A 16,303-nucleotide genomic window follows, 5' to 3' on the forward strand; every position below is an offset into this window, starting at 1 on the left:
GCATTAACACATCGAAAAACAGCACTTCCTGAGCCAGTTTACTCTAAACCAAAACTGAAATCGATAATATCACTTTCTTTTGGCGGAATATCCATGTTTCTTTTTTACCATTACAACATTACAAACTGATAATAACACTGAGGTGAGGTCAAATCATAGCTATCTAGGTTTGATTCTTAAAAGATTGCTTCCCATTGCCACTGTGAAAAAAGAAAAAGAAAAGAAAAATGCATTAGAGGCAATCACTTTATCTGAGGAAGGTCTTACTGTATTTCCAATATGTCGATGCACTTTAGGTTTACGACACACCACACCCACCGTCCATTCCAGGACAAAACATTTCAGCACATTCAGCCCTATCGAATTCCACTTAAAGACACCATGAAGCTGCTTCATCATATACAGACTGCACAGAGTGTTGATCTGCCTATTGGCCCCCTTGGGATGCCCATGTGGGTATTAAACATATGTAAATTCTATATATGGAAGTGGAACGGTTGATTCTACATCATTTGCACATTTCCATGTCCTTGGCATGCTTTATATGATAAGAAGATCCATCTTGATTTAGAGATTAGCTCTTAAAAGGCTTTGGTGGACTTAGGGGAGCAATAATAACTTACATACAGTAGATTACCATCAGTGTGTGACATAAGCATTGGTGTTATATACTATGAGAGTATCTAAATGTACAGGATATCTATTGAGCCAGCTGTACTGCATATAAAGTGCTTTGAAATAAGAGCTTGTTTTAATGCTTCAGATTGTGGTAGACTGTAACCATGTTCAGCATAATAGTAAATTATTAGTGTACTTAATGACTTTATAAGGGCTGCAATGGGCTAGTGAGGTGCAAACTGATATAAACAGAAGGTCCTCTGTGTCCTTGTATAAGCAGGACTCCAGCGTAGGTGTCCTTTTGCACTTTTGATCCAACATCTTGGCAGGTTAACACATTCTGCACATTCCGGATTCAACGCGTAGCTGCTGATTAAACATTGATAAGGGGCTTCTGCCTGACCCCTTGATTCCTATTCAAAACAAGAGGGCAGGAGGATGGACTTCCTGGTTTCAGAGGTTTCTTGGACAAATGATCACGAAGAGATGGAATTTATTTTTGCATAGTGTGTTGAGTAAAGATTTTAAAAGGGTATAAGAAGGGCTGGGCAATATGGCTAAATCAGTTGATCTCGATAATTTTCACGATAAAATGTCAAATCTTTATTTCTTTCCAGTTTAAAGGCAGATTTTTGCTCCCGAGTGAAAGTTGTGGAAACCAGGCAGTTAATTATGGTTTTAAATTACTCTTTATAGTCATAACATGACAAAAACTTGCCAAACAGGTCCAAGTAAAAGTAAAATCTTTTTTCAGTCTCTTTTCCCCTAACAAAAGAAATATCTTAATAGAAAATTTTATTTCTTTGATTTTCTTCACTTTGATAACTCGTATCTTCGGCACATTTTGCAGTGCAGGCTGCAATATCAATAATATTGTGCGTTTTTGTCTCTTAGAAATGCACATTTGACAGTAGCAGTAGCTTTCATTTGGGATGTTTGAGTCGCATGCATATAGCACCTCACTACCAAGTCAAAATGTAACTATATGGCTTCTATGGTAGCCTAAACAATTTTATTTATTATAATTACAAATTATATAGCTTAATAACAAAAAATACTGCAATTATATTCCATCACTCCTCTAATACATGCCTACATTAATAATATAATAAAACGCAATATGAATACACGACATTTCTGACACAATACTGCAGTTTAGGGGCGGACTGGCCATCTAAAGCACTGGGATGTTTCCCGGTGGGCCGCTGTACAATGTGGGTCGGCCAGTTAGTGTTAATACAGTAAATCCATGGTAAATGATGGTGATTTGTAGATTGAAACGCTTTCAAATTGGATTTTCATGGCACAATGTTTCTTATTTTTGTCATTTCTGTTGAGAATGTCAGCGTGGTTTCATAGCTTAAATCACATTCATGTTCTTTGCTGAATTCAAGTGCTTCCCACTGGATCTCACAGCACTGTTTTGTGGTCACGCGATCAGCAAGTAAACGCCTCTGCTCTAGTAAGCTTGCGCTGCCGTTTGAGTCTAGTGGATAAATGGTCCGTGTGGCGCGGTTTAAAAGAGTAGAGCAGTTTCATTCCGATTTTGGCCCATAAACATTATATTAAACATTTATAGAACCATTTTATAACTGTATCGAGGAAAATCATATCACAACAATTATTGTTATCGTTTTATCGCCCAGCCCTAGGTGTAAGCCTGTATTTTTTCTTTAAATTCTAAGGAACATTTGGCTGTGGAAAAGGATTTTTGGTCATGTGACCATTAAGATTTGTGCTGCTCACCATGTACTTGGTTGATCTCAGAGTTGGAGGACAGGATTTCATCTGCCAGTTTTTGGGCAGTGGGCAGCACTTCCGTGTGGTGGGCCGTGATAAGGTACTGCACCAGCTTTTGCAGCTGGTCTCTGTTCATCTGGAAGAGTGTCTCTGAGATGGGCAGCCGTAGTTTGACTTGCTCGGGTTTGCGGATGCGGTATAAAGACAGTGCCACCACGTGCGCACAATAGAAAATGTCACGGTTGCCGCAGCCGCATGTCACCGATGTGATCTTACAGCGGTCAAAGCTGATGGCCACCTTGTGTGTCGTCTCTGGCTCGGATTGCGTGGCTGGCTCTGTGACTGTGCCACTGAGGTGAAAACCTGGATAGAAACAGGCAGAGAGAAAAAAAAAAGTTAACAATGACATTTGAAGCAATTCGAATAGCAGTGACTTTGTCTTTCATTAGTTCTAAACAAAATTATCGAGCTAACTGTATGAACGTAAATGGATCTGGAGGCTGTAAGTCAAGATTGGTAACCAGCAATGCCTAAAGGCAAATTAGGCTGCTACCAAATACGCATCTGATTGTTTGACTGTACTAGAAACTAGTTTGGTAACTAGTGGTTACCAAACCACAAGATATGTGAGATGTTTTCCAATTGCGGAGTGCAACCTATCTCCAAATCCGAGAGGATCATGCTACAGTAACCCAAATAGGAAAATTGCTGCAAAAATGTCCAACATTAAATCCAAAACATTTTACTCAAAATCTCCAGAATACCTGAAGATGCTGGTCGGTCGAAAACATGTTTGGAGACATCAGAAGATTAAATATCAAACATGGAAAGATGTTGCTTTATTTCCAGTTTCTGCAATATCCTAGAGAAACAACCCAACAAAGCTTCACTGAAGACCTAAAACATAAATGTAGAAAGACTGTATGCATGTCTTCGTGGCCAATAGGAGGGCTTGTTCTTCACTTTGACTGCTAAATTATAAATGATGAAAGCCAAGGGAAGGGGGTTGGGGGACTAGAATTACTGTATCACTCTAAACCTTTGCAAGGATCTGTTCATCATAATCCATAGGAACTACATGAATTCACAGAGATCCTTTGAATCTCAAATCATTATGTAAGCTTACAAGTGACAGAATCAGGATCCCATGTATCCTTGCAGAGACAACAGCTGAAATGATTCAAGGAACAGGCTGTCGAAAGAAACAGGCAGAGCAAGTCTTATTCGTTACCACCCCATATGCCCAGAAATGTGTCCAGCTGACAAATAAAGCCTCCGTGACCAGAACAAACTGTACCAGAGCTAGAAGGTGTCTCTACATGTGCCCACATATACAAACATACAGTGAGACAGACAAACACACACATCACAATTAATTCTAGGGTTCGGCTGGTGTGACAGGGGTGCCTAATAAGCATGAGCAAAGCCGGCTGTTCCCTTGCCAAATCCCACAAAAGGCTTTTTCAGATGAGTTCTTCTGAGAAGTTGGCCCCCTCCTCAGCCCCGAGATTTTGGAGAAAAGAAATCCGACGTCCAATTTACTGCCAGACCCTTTCAGGCACAGCCAACACAACAGAGCCATCTGATTAAGGGGAGTTTATGGTGATGTCTGTTTTCATTTTGATAAAAGACAGAAAAGGAGAGGGAGTGCCCCTATATGTTGCAAATTACTTTTGGCACAATGCAAGTTCAAAGTAAATTTGGTTAGAGAAACAAAGATCCACTGGAGAGTGTAAGATAGGAGTGCATTTATAGGGTTCATTTTTCTTTTAAGCACTACAGCAAGACTGATCAAACTGTGCGTTTTTGCCATGCAGCAACTGACATTTCTTTATAGCGTGAGCGCAGCACTACGGTATCGACTGTGAGTGTACTATAAGCATACTGTTTACAAAACGCAAAGTATGAAGGGGTTTTACATGTGTGTTTTTTTTGGGGGGGGGGGGGGCAAATTCCCCGGGCAATCAGGGCGCCTTCATGCGAACCTTTGCATTATCAGATCATGCATTATCTTGGACTGCAAAAATCTACAGTTGAGACTAAACAGCTTTAGTCACATGAAGGACACATCCCACCCACTATCAAAAGCAGCTGAGTGACCCTCCTTACAATGATGTTTAGGGGTAATGGTGGCTTATTAAGTACATTTCCTAACACATTGCAATGTAAAACTAAAGTTTAGGGGTTTGTTCAAGATTAATAATAATAATAATAATAATAATAATAATAATAATCATCATGAGATAGCCTTTGTAAACACAACTTTTACAAACTGTGCTAATCACAGACAGTGTATTTCTGAGCGATGCATGTAAGGATTGGCTGTGACGGGCATCTATGCATAGATCTATCTATGGCACCATCTATGGCACCATCGGTGGGGTTATGGAGGAGCAGATGAGCCTATAGGCTTATGTGACAGGGGTTGTATTGGAGAGAGCACGCATCTGCTACTGATGGACATGAAGAGCCCTCCTTGTCTTTTTATTCTCGCTCTCATATCACTGGCTCTCCCCCCACCCTCTCCACCAGGCCCTTTGTTGCTCAACACTGAATGCTGCTCCACCAACCCCTCCACAACTGCTCTTTTCTGGCTAACCTCCATCATGGCGCGAGCATAGATCCCTCTCCCCCACCCCCATCTTTAGAGGCTTTTCGATCATTTGCTACCTGAGAGGATGGGGATGGACAGAGAAAGAAAGATGAACTCTGCTGGGAAATGGAGAGGGTGGATGTCATAAGCAGATGGAGTGTTGGTATCAGTCAAAATGAGCCATGCAACATCATCTAGAAGAAATAATGACACTGCTGAACATTGTTAATATCAGTCATTCAGACCACACAAAGAACCTCGAGTGTGTCTGTTGTGTCCGCACAAGACACTACAGATGATTTCATCATTTTTCAGAGGTCTGCTAAACTGTACATTAGGTTTAAGGTCAAGTTACATCAAGAACGATAACTATTAACAATAACTACATTAGCGTCCACACCAACGCACAATAAGGTTCTGGTTATTATAAGTGTGTGCAGCTATATCATTTGCTGCTTTAAATGCTCAAACTCTTTAAAGTCGAGTGGATTCTGTTTGGCTGTCAATGTTTTTAGCGTTCATCAGCTGGAAAAAGTCATTCTGAAAGTGATTTCAACGTTAACGCTCCGCTGTCGTTAAAGCTGTGGTGTGAACTTCACTAATCTGAAAAACCAAATCAAAAACCTTATAGTTAGGTCGTGTGTCCACCAAAGTGTTTTTTCACGTGGCTGGCGTGTTTTTTCAATGGGAGCGCCGCGTTTTTAAAACGCCATGAACGTAGCGAGTCGCTGAGCGTTTTTTTCACGCTGAAGCGCCAAGAGTTGAAGAATGTTCAACTTTGGGTAAAACGCTGCGCTCATCACTGTCACTTTTTACCCAACCATCCAATCACAATGGAGGAGGGGCGGGACTAATACCACACCGACCAACCGCCACATTCTGCTTGTACAACGTCAACAGATGACAACAACAAGCATAATAACGGAACAAAATCATTTAAACCAAGACCCAGAGAAAATACATTGCATTGTATCGACATTTTAATTTAGAATCAACACAGAAACAAAATATGTGTGAAATGAGATACTAGTAACACTTTCGCGGATATTCCGTATCATAACGAGCAACGTGTCTCAACTGAAAAAAAAACGCAACGCTGCCAAAACGCTCTCAAGCGCCCACAGATAGGCGTTTTCAGCAGAGTGCATAGCGTTTTCAGCTGGCTAAAAACACTTTGGTGGACACACGGCCTTACTGTTAATATATTTATTAGGGCTGTATCTAACGATTGTCTTGATAATCAACTAATCGATAACACAACCATAACACAATTGACAACTAAACCATAACACAATTGACAACGTGCTATTGAATAAACGAGGCGTGAGCTCATCCATCAGATATTTTAAAATACTTAAAATGCTATATGCTTTGTAACCAAGAGCAGAGAGTACATTTGAGCTGCACACCTCGCAGCTCTCACCCACTGCAGCTCATGATGCAGTTCACGATATGTGGTCATGATTATACAGTTCAGTGTGGCTCTCACATTATATGACATGGCAGACAACTAGTTGTCCACTGTGGTTCCGTTCATTCGGAAGCGTGGGCTTGTCGAGAATGTGGTTGTGAAGAATGCTTGAGAATGCTTGTAAAAAACAAACGTTGTATGAACAACTGTATTAAGTGGCGCTGCCATTCTAGCCATTAGCATCTGCTCTAGAGATCTAGAGACATAAACTGTGATGCGTCTATGTATTTTCGTAATCGACTACGTCGATGCATCATTCCAGGCCTATTATTTATCCTTGGGGCCAGATTTACTTAACAGGGCAAATTAGTGTGAGAGCACAATTCTAAAGAGCAAAGTTCTGCGCATGATCTGATGAACACAGATGCAGAACATAGAGGCAGCCAGATAATTTCCATAATGACCAACGCAATCTACCAAGAGCAGCCCAAAAATAACCCAATCCATGCCTTTTCAGCTGTAATTTTTTCACTGCGTGTCTTTAGTAAATCCTGACAGTAGTTTTTTTAACGCAAAAAGAGGGTTTGCGCTGATGCAAGCAGTTAGTAAATCTGACCCTTGGGGTAAAAAGAACTTTAGGCCAGGAAAGATAGAAAATGCATTCAGTCTATGTTTTTAAGCCATATCAGTACCAAAGGCCCTTTTAAATAGCAAAAACAGAATTGCATAAAACACAGTAAGAAACAATAACCAAACACTTACTAAATACTAATGTGTACTTTAAACTGGCAGCAAAGGAAACCGAGTGGCATAAGCACACGTATGCCAAAGTAGAAGAAACTAGAACATCAAACCAAACTCCAACGGCAGCAAAGTGCTAAAAACAGATGTGCTTCCTTTCCTCACACATGAGATGCAAACAAAACTCAACAAAAGTAACTTCAAATGGATGTTACACATTGAGATACTAAAACATGGAGTTTGGGTGAATTACATGAGTATCACATCACAGGGGAAGGAATGTGGGCTTTCGTGTCACTGTCCCAAATGACATGAGACTGTTTCTCTCAGGAAATGTACGCCTCTTGGGTCGACTCTAATCTTGGTGCCAAGCTTCACGCTAACATTGCGACACAACAGAATCATCCGGCCACGTTACGATTCACTGTGTATGTGTAACAGTCATAATTAATCCGCTGCCGATGCCCGCTAATGCACGCTCATCCAGCCTGGGCTTTTTGAGTCATTTTAGCCACTGAGCTCTGAGCCACTGGCCATCTGTTGGGGAGGGATGCATATAGGGGGAGCTCACGCCGCTGCGATGGTCACTGATCAGGGAACAGGAGAGGAGTCACCCTCTTTCATTCATTTACTCGCAGCCTCACTCTATCCACGCCATCTGCCACCCCCTCAGACACGCCTACTCGAGAAACCTTTCAGCCAATCGTGACAGCATCCCCACACACTCTTAAACCATTAACCTCTAATCAGCCATGGAGGCCAAACGGGGTCCTCTACGGCAGGCACTGGGCCAACGCCGCATGCACAAGAGCCTCCACCCCTCCTGCCCTTCCCCTCCCCTCCTTTCCATCTTCCATCTGTCCCAGCAGCAATATGGTTAACACCGCATCAGCATCCCAGCTCCCCCCACTCATATATCTCGACACAACAGACATGCATATGCACAGGCACACACATTTAGATTGTGCACAGGGGTTCCAATGTGCTCTGATAAAGGCTTGATTGATTCATTTGTGATGTCCCTCAAACAGCAGCCCCCCTGAGTCATTTGTCATGATCACACATAATTGATTTCTGATCCACCGAATTGTGAACCTCAAGAAAGAGCTGCACGGAGCTCAATCAGCATTCCTTTCAGTGGGCTAGCGGCAAGCAGCAGGTTTGACGCCCATGGAAACCGCAGATAAGACGCGGAGAGGAGTATGCGGTCACCATTAGCCTGAGCCTTGCGCATTGTGCGTGAAGTGAAGGGGGAAATTAAAGCCGGGCTAATCATACAGGCCCGGATAGTTCAAAACCAACAATTTAGCATCTGATGCAAACTAACCCTGGCTGAAGAGCCTTTATTCTCAGATAATTCACCCAATGAAGGCTGAAAACAAGCCGGAGAGGAGGATGAATTTGAAGGCGTACAGGGCGAAAAGGAGGAGATGAATCGCACTTTTGGACAGGCCGTAAGTGCAACCAGATGTCCTGCTTGAGATAAAAGCAGATGCACTTGAAGTGAAACCGTGCGGTGTGGAAATAGAGGCGGGGATATCCTTTCATTGTTATTTCTGTTCAAGGTTTTCTTCTATTGCATCTAAAAAGCTAGCTGAATATGCATATGTTTCCATTCGCCTGCTCAATAGGGAAAGCATGCTTCTCCAAAGCAGTGTGCGGTACGCAGTGCGTACTAGATTGTAATTCTTGAGCTGTGCAGATGATAAAGAAACCAAACATGCCTGGTAAACACGTGACACAAAAGAACAAATCTCAAAAACACATGTTCCATTTTCATTTGCTAGAAGGATTGAAAAAAAATTATCAAACAATGCTTGTCTCATGCAAAATAAGCCATATTATTAAACTACAGTCAGTATCAAGCCATCCAGACACTGTGCCTGAATAGAAATCTGAGTTTTGGTATTGTTTTGTGAGCAGTCTGCATGCATAAGACAATCTGACAGCTAGGAAAGGTCACCGGCCTGCACATTCCCTGATCACTGATGGATTGTTTGTGAACAGCCAACCACCATCAGCCCTTGCGCATCAGCATATGCCCTCTAAGATTTTTTTCTGCCACTTTCGCCATTTCCCTATTTCCCTAAATGCGACTTGGTTGTGTTTAATATGCGAACATGTACAAACCATCTGCTGGCCTGCAATTGACAAGCAGCAGTCTGCAGGACACAATGGCTCCTTTGAGCTCTGCTCACACTAGAAGCATAGCCTGCACTGATAGATAATGCTTTAAGAAGCTTATATTTCATGACTCATCCATTCACCAAAAAAAAAAAAAAAAATCCCCAATCAATATGAGAAAAGGAAAGAGAACAGGAAAGAGAACCGATTGACTGCTTTGCGCATAACTCGTGCGGGCCTCACAGCGTCAACTCTCTTTTCTGTTCTCCCACAGCATTCCATCTTTAACCGTTTCCTATGAGGAGGTATGACTTCAGTTTGCCCTGCAGCTGTAAAACCAGTATCAGATAAAAGATGGAAAAAAAACTTCTGAGGACCAATAAGCTCACGTCTGTTGTGTGCTTTGTGTTTTCATCTACAAGGTAAGAAAATGTCAATATGTACTCTGGGCTTGTCCCAGCAGTAATACATCGCCTGCATTTCCTTCCTTCCCTGCTGCCTTCTAAACTACACTATTCTTCCTTCCCTCCCTCTCTCTCTCTCTCTTTCTATAACCAGGGATGCACTGAAATTTCAGAGACAGTGTGACTGAAAAAAAGTGAACATACTTTTAACACGCAATAACAGAAAAAAAAAGAAGAAAAAAAACTCTTGGTTTAGCGTATTAATAAAGAACGTTTTCTCAGCTTGCACTGTGGGGCCATGTAGTGCAACATCTCATTCTAATATATGAGATGATTGCCTCTCATTTGAGAAGACTATTAGTAAATAACCTGTAAAATTTCCATTACAGTTAGGATTTACAAATTACAAATTACAGTGAGTGTATTAGATAAAAAATAATTTTCCTCTCCCTGAATGAAGAACAAGTGTAATCACTTCAAACTTTCAATATAAAACTAACCTTCTTTTTTTTTAAAATAATTTTGTTAAAGTAAGCATTTATGGTTTCAGTTTTCGGCCCCAACTTTTGGTTTCAGCCGAGAATTTTATTTAAATTCATTGCTAATAAAGATGCCTTAATTGTGCTAAAAAGCTGAACCATATTATCTTTGTGTTTTCCATTAAATAGTGCTAAAACAAAATATCCAATCAACCCCTCCTTATGTTTTCCTGCAGAAAATGCTCATCAAACCAAGCTAAGCATATGGACAAGGACAAAAAAAAACAAAAGAGGGGGAGTGCAAACACAAAGGAATCGTTCCCAACAAGCCCTTCCAGCTTAGCTTTTGCATGCATTACGGTGATGAGACCCTGAAGGTGTGCACAGCTAAGGAATCAGCTGAGGCAGCAATGGCGGCATCTCTAATTACAAAAGCTCCTCCTCCAACTATCACCCCTCCTCAAACTCCCCATTGTCTGCGGCCTCCCTCTCTCCGTCTCTCTCAGGAGTGCCTTTTGAGCTGGCATGCACCCGTTAGGCCTGCGCTGTGTTCCCCTCAGCACTCTTAATCTGGCCCTGACCTGCTTTATTCCCCCTGCACCGGCTGCCCACTGGGCCTCAGATTCACAAGCCCCCTTTGTTGTTGATGGGTCTGTCTAGGCCTCAGGCTGGGGCCTGGCCTGCCATTGTTGCCCACAAAAAGCCAGCAGCGGTTAGCAGGCGTCAGCTTGGAAGCAGGGTCCTGTGCGACCACTGCTGCTAGGAGATCAGTGGCCCAGACGGACAGGAAAGGAGGAGGACAGGAGAGAACAGATAGGAGATAGAGGAATGTAGAGTAGGAACACAAGCACAAACTCAAGCTGCCAGTACAAACTCAAGCACCCAAGAGGCCTGAAGTGCTTGGTCTTCTCTCAAAGCGAGACAATGTCCTATTGTAAGTGCAGAATGGTTGTCCCTCGTGTATTGTGATGATACTTTTCCCAGTTTGGGGACAAATGATCAACATTAGGTAAAAAGAATGAAATCTCAGATGAGAAAAAACATTATTATCAATAATAATATTAATAAACTAAAACAACAACATAATACATTTAAATCTTAATGCTTAATACACATTTAAATAAAGTTTCATTAAATTATTTTATTTAATACAGCCCACTGAGCAAGACAGAGCTGCTACTACAGCAATAAGTTCAATATAGGCTAGTGACTGATCAAATCACATTAAACTGATTTGTTCAGTTCAGGTGCACAATTATACAGAAACATTAAAAATAAAAAGACAAGCAAGACAAGGACTGCTGATTGGAGCACTGTTTAAATGGACTGCCTGCTTAAATCCCTCTTATTTAGGAGAAAATATCAGCTCAAATAAGTAAAACAGCTTATTTCAGACTGGGCTGTTTAAAGGATTTCATTGACATTCACATGTGCTCGCATACAGAATAATAGGAAATGCTCTGTAAACAATACAACACAATGCACTTTAGCTGGGCTCTACGTTCAAATAAAAGGCCTATTGCCAAATACCCATTCATTAAAACAGACCTGAAGCTCTCAAAAGAGCAGCTCACCAATGACACCCTCTCTACAGCAAGCCAGGAGAGGCACAAATGGTCAGAATAAGGTTAAATACATGGTATATTGTCAATGTAGACAAACAAATATATAGATGGTAAATCTTAAGATCAGTTTTTCTTACAATAAAGCACCTCAATACCTTTGTATTTTCTCTAAAGCTTTAACAATACAAAAAAGTGTGCTTCATTAAGGCTTTATGAGACTGGACACTGACACAACTGATTTAGAAAATAGCCTTTGACTACTTTTAGTCAGAACATTTGACTAGCTTTTCGACTGTTAGGATCCGTCCTACAATGGCAGCTTGATTACCAAGTATGGCTCCTTTTCTTGAGTGTCAAAAAAGGAAAAGGCCATCTGAAAGGCACTTAAACACAAATTATGTAGATTTAAGCACTGCTTTTAGTAACCAAGGACAGCTGAATGAATATTCATAAATTGCCCTATGTCCCTGTTGAAGAGGGCGACCAAAGGAAGGTCTCTGTGAGAAAGCTGGCAAATAAGGTGCTTGTAGTCTCTTAAGAAGTTTGCTTAACTCTGCAGACGTGCCCTGCTGTTCCAAAATACAGCGGCAAATGTCAGAAAGCATGGTCTGAAAAATTCAAAGCACGTATAGAGACATTCAGCCACGTTGAACAGGAATAAAACTATCATGCTGCAGTATCTACATAGACAGGCAACAATTACAGCTTGCACAATACAGTGTATCTCACCTTGCTCTTTTGCCAAGGTCGTCGCCATCGCATACTGACTCAGACCAGTGACAAAACATTGTGCGAAGGCCTGAATGCAGAGTGCAGTAAAACAAAGGGCCTTGCTTTTGCCAGCTGGACACTTCGAAACTTGGCACCACAGAGCTTGGCTTTGCCCCAACAGGCAAGCTGGAAAAACCCACCTTACCAGGTAGAGGCAGAACCTCTGAAAGCCCTGAACATCCATCAACTCCAGAGTAGAGAAACACAAGTGTGGTTTAAGAGGACCAAAATAACCCTCTACCTCTCATTCAAACTGTGAATGTTAAGGATAAACAGGATAGAGACAACTGGCACCTTTCTCTTGCTTGCTCCAGCAGTACTCTGGTGGAAAGTGAAGGGTGTTTCTTCACCGCCTGAGATTAGAGGACCCAGCAGGGCCTGGCAGGCCTTTAGACGAACTGTGGGCACTCTAGCAACAACAAACAAAACATACACTCCTAAACCAGAGCAATCTGGCCCCTTTCCTTGACCACAATGAGGGAGGATAAAATTCTGTACACCCCACTCAAAATGCCAGTCTTTGGAGTTTCCTGTTACAATGTTCGTACTCGTGCTAGCAGAGAGTTTTGTATGCTTGTGTACGATTTAAAATAGCTTTCTACATTAGTATAGATGTCAGCCCTGAGACGTTCTAGCATTTGTAATGGACACCCAGTTTTGAAAGGCTCTTTTATCCCATGAGGTAAGATGAGGAGATGCTGCCCTACCAGAATATCTGTTCAGACGGGTCTCTGACTGAAAGCTTTAAGAAATGGAAGCCCGGAAGCACATCCCACCGCCAGATTAAATGTCCATCTTTTCTCATAATAACTGCTTTGCGGATGTATGTGCAAAGAAAAATCAACAATATGAGAACATAAAAGAGAAGCAGAATGAGGAGATGATAGTTTTATCAACCTCTTCAGAGTGACAAGCTGGAAAGGAAGCAGTCAATCCAGCAATGTGGCTCTTAAAAACAGGGGTCCCGAGTCAGCAGGAGGAATCTGCTAAGGCCCGGTGAAATCAGGCAGGGGGTGAGGGGTGGCAGGACAGCCCATCTAGGGCCACGCGCCAAACATAATGCCCACACACACAACTGGCACAGCACTGGGTGGCAACAGGAGGGTTTCAGTGTGCGTGAGGCAGAGGAGGGGTATCCAGTGGAATGTGTAACATGAATTCCACGGGCACGCTGCCTCCTTTGCCACAGCCACAAAGAGCGGAGTGTGTGGACTTCACAGAGACGAAGGGACAGCGAGAGGGGGGAGGGAGGAACACATCAATGGAGAAAACTGGGCACAGAGCCAAACTCCAGTATTACAATAGAGGATGGAGTAAAGAAAAGAAAAAAAGAGCGAGAGTAGGGAGCTGAGGGAGGAGATGTAGGAACCAGGCCTGAAGTCTCTTCCAGGGGTGACGGCAATTCTATTATCAGACAGTGGATAGAGGTCCATTGAGACTCTCTAGAGAAAGAGCCACAGTGCCTGGATCTACAGGAGCCTAAGGAACATTAACGGAAGTAGCGGCAGAAATTTGCTTACGCATTGTGATGTACAATGAATTATCAAAACAGAAAATAAATGTAGGGTGGGGACTTGGTTCTAGCCATCGGTTGTTGATTGGATAGCTCTAGGCAGATCTGATTGCAAGCTTGAAGTTGAGGTAAGAAAGGGGCGGGTTTAAGTGAACTAAATATTTGGCATGTCACTAGAGATTTCATTTCTCCGTAATATTGAGTTATGACATTTTGATTACATTAAAAAAAAAAGAAAAAAAAAAAGTAAATGGATGAATTATGCATAATAATTTATCAGTTATTGGCCATAAGTTAGGAGCATATTTTCTCTGATTAGGCAGTGAAGGAATCCACACACTCTTCACCCACACACCTGGACTTCATATGGAAATATCAGCAGATTTTTTGACTAGGCCTATGTCTGGAAAATTCAAGAACATGACACCAGTGTCAACAATCGATATTCCTCAACAAACCAGTACAACAAGCGATGCTACAGCTTTCCCTCTCCCAAGTGCTGATCCAGATGTACAAAAATAAGCCCATCCAAGCACTTCCCATCGTAGCTGCAGAATAAGACAAAAATAGAGTATTACTGATGATCCTGCCAAGCTGGCTGCAGCAGACACTGGTGCAGTCTGTCTCCCAAAACTGGGAGCAGGTGCTGGAGAGCAAGCACAAGGTTCCTCTCGGTCCCCTCTTCATCAGGGTTTCACTGACCTTAGATGCAAGTAGACTGCACGGCCTCACAACCTGATAAAACAAGGCAGCCCTAGATTTTCCCAACTGCCTCAGTCCTGATAGAGACTAGACCGGCGTGCTCAGGAAATCCAGGTGCGAGTGGTCTACAAAATTTGCATAGCTACAGCCTGAAACAGTAAAAACAATATAAAAAAGCAAAAAGCCTTGTATTGATGCAAACAAACTTCGCACTCCACCACAACATGCTCCACTCCATTTTGTTTGACATGTACTAGCAATGTTCCATCTGTGCTGTAGCTAGGATGTTCAACACAGCTCATTACTCTTGATCTTGCTTGTATTATGTGGACAGCACATGAGTTATGACCATGACACCAGTTGGACTCTGTACCTAAGGGTCACGGGCATGAATCTTCGTTGGTCTGCTTTTTTGTGTCCTTGAGACTAGGCTTTAATGTTTAAAACAGGAAGCCTACAGATTTTTATTGTAAGTGCTTGCTTCAGTTAATCAGCTACATTTACAAATTTAAGCAAGCACAGCTCCTCTTGACTATTCCTTAACTTAGATTCTTTCAGCAATGTTCCTCATAAATTCTGTTAGGGCTAATCCTGTTATTCATGCCCTAACAATAAAGGGAATGCATGACAAGCCGGTTTTGTCCTTTGAAGGAAACTTAAAGTAATAAGGAGACAGTATGGGGCGGGCCTAGCAGGCAATGAAACCATCACTGTAGCATGGTCTGTTGTGGTTTGTATTAGCAGTATGTGTGAGGGTCCTCTTTTGAGCATTTCTTTCTTTAAAGTTGCCCCGGGGAAAGAGGATGGTTTTAATCAGCGCATGAAGGCAGATCCATCAGATATGCTAATCAGAGATCTTACCTGAACAAATACCCTCAAGAGCAGTCTCATCCATCTTAATTGGGGAAGGGCTTGTTAATAATGCAAGGAAGGAGGCTTGGAAAAGAAATATTAATGGAAGGATGAGAGAAAGGGGGGCTTTTCTGTCTAATCAGCACAGACAGAGCAAAATCCAAATAACATTTCACAGCGAAGAGATGAGACAAATATTTTGAGCATCTGAGCATGGTTTCATGGATACTGGTACAGGTACTAACTGTGCTTACACACTGGAACAGCAAGGTATGATGGAACACTTGATAGATAGGAACACATGAGATAGGATTGCACTAGTGTTACACAATATCAACATTTCAATAGGTACCAGTAAATTTCACAGTTCTCAATACCATTTTTTTGGTATCTATAGCAAAAAAGTTGGAACTATTCAACTATTGTATTTAACTATTTGAAAGTAAAAAAAAAAATATAATAATAATAATAATAATAAATATGAGATAGAGAGATATATATATAATTACATGTATGGATTATTAATGATAAGAAAATCAATTAAATCTGCCTTAAAATATTTATAAGTAAACCTTCCTTGTGAAAAGCAACAAAAAATTATTTAATTTAATACAGAGAGTGAACAAAAGCACTTCCTCAATCAACTGAAGTCAAAGATAAGCAAATCTATAAATTATAAATGGCCAAAATTAAAGTTGTATCTTATTTTGTCAAAATAGAAACAAAAAACTACATTTAATCATTTTAAATGTGAATTTAAAAGTGAATTAAGGCATCAAAACATAATCTA

General features: G+C 41.5%; 1 protein-coding gene across 1 annotated transcript in view; it reads right to left on the reverse strand.

Annotated features, from left to right (window-relative positions):
• zswim5 (zinc finger, SWIM-type containing 5) overlaps window positions 1-16,303 on the reverse strand; it is a 46,159-nt gene that overhangs the window by 13,617 nt on the left and 16,239 nt on the right. The window contains exon 2 of the mRNA XM_084119152.1: window positions 2,365-2,721. Within this exon, the coding sequence (XP_083975278.1) occupies window positions 2,365-2,721 (357 nt within the window). The remainder of the gene's footprint in view (window positions 1-2,364; window positions 2,722-16,303) is intronic.

This window comes from Abramis brama (assembly GCF_963993115.1).
Source record: "Abramis brama genome assembly, chromosome: 7".
In the NCBI taxonomy this organism is placed as follows: Eukaryota; Metazoa; Chordata; class Actinopteri; order Cypriniformes; family Leuciscidae; genus Abramis; species Abramis brama.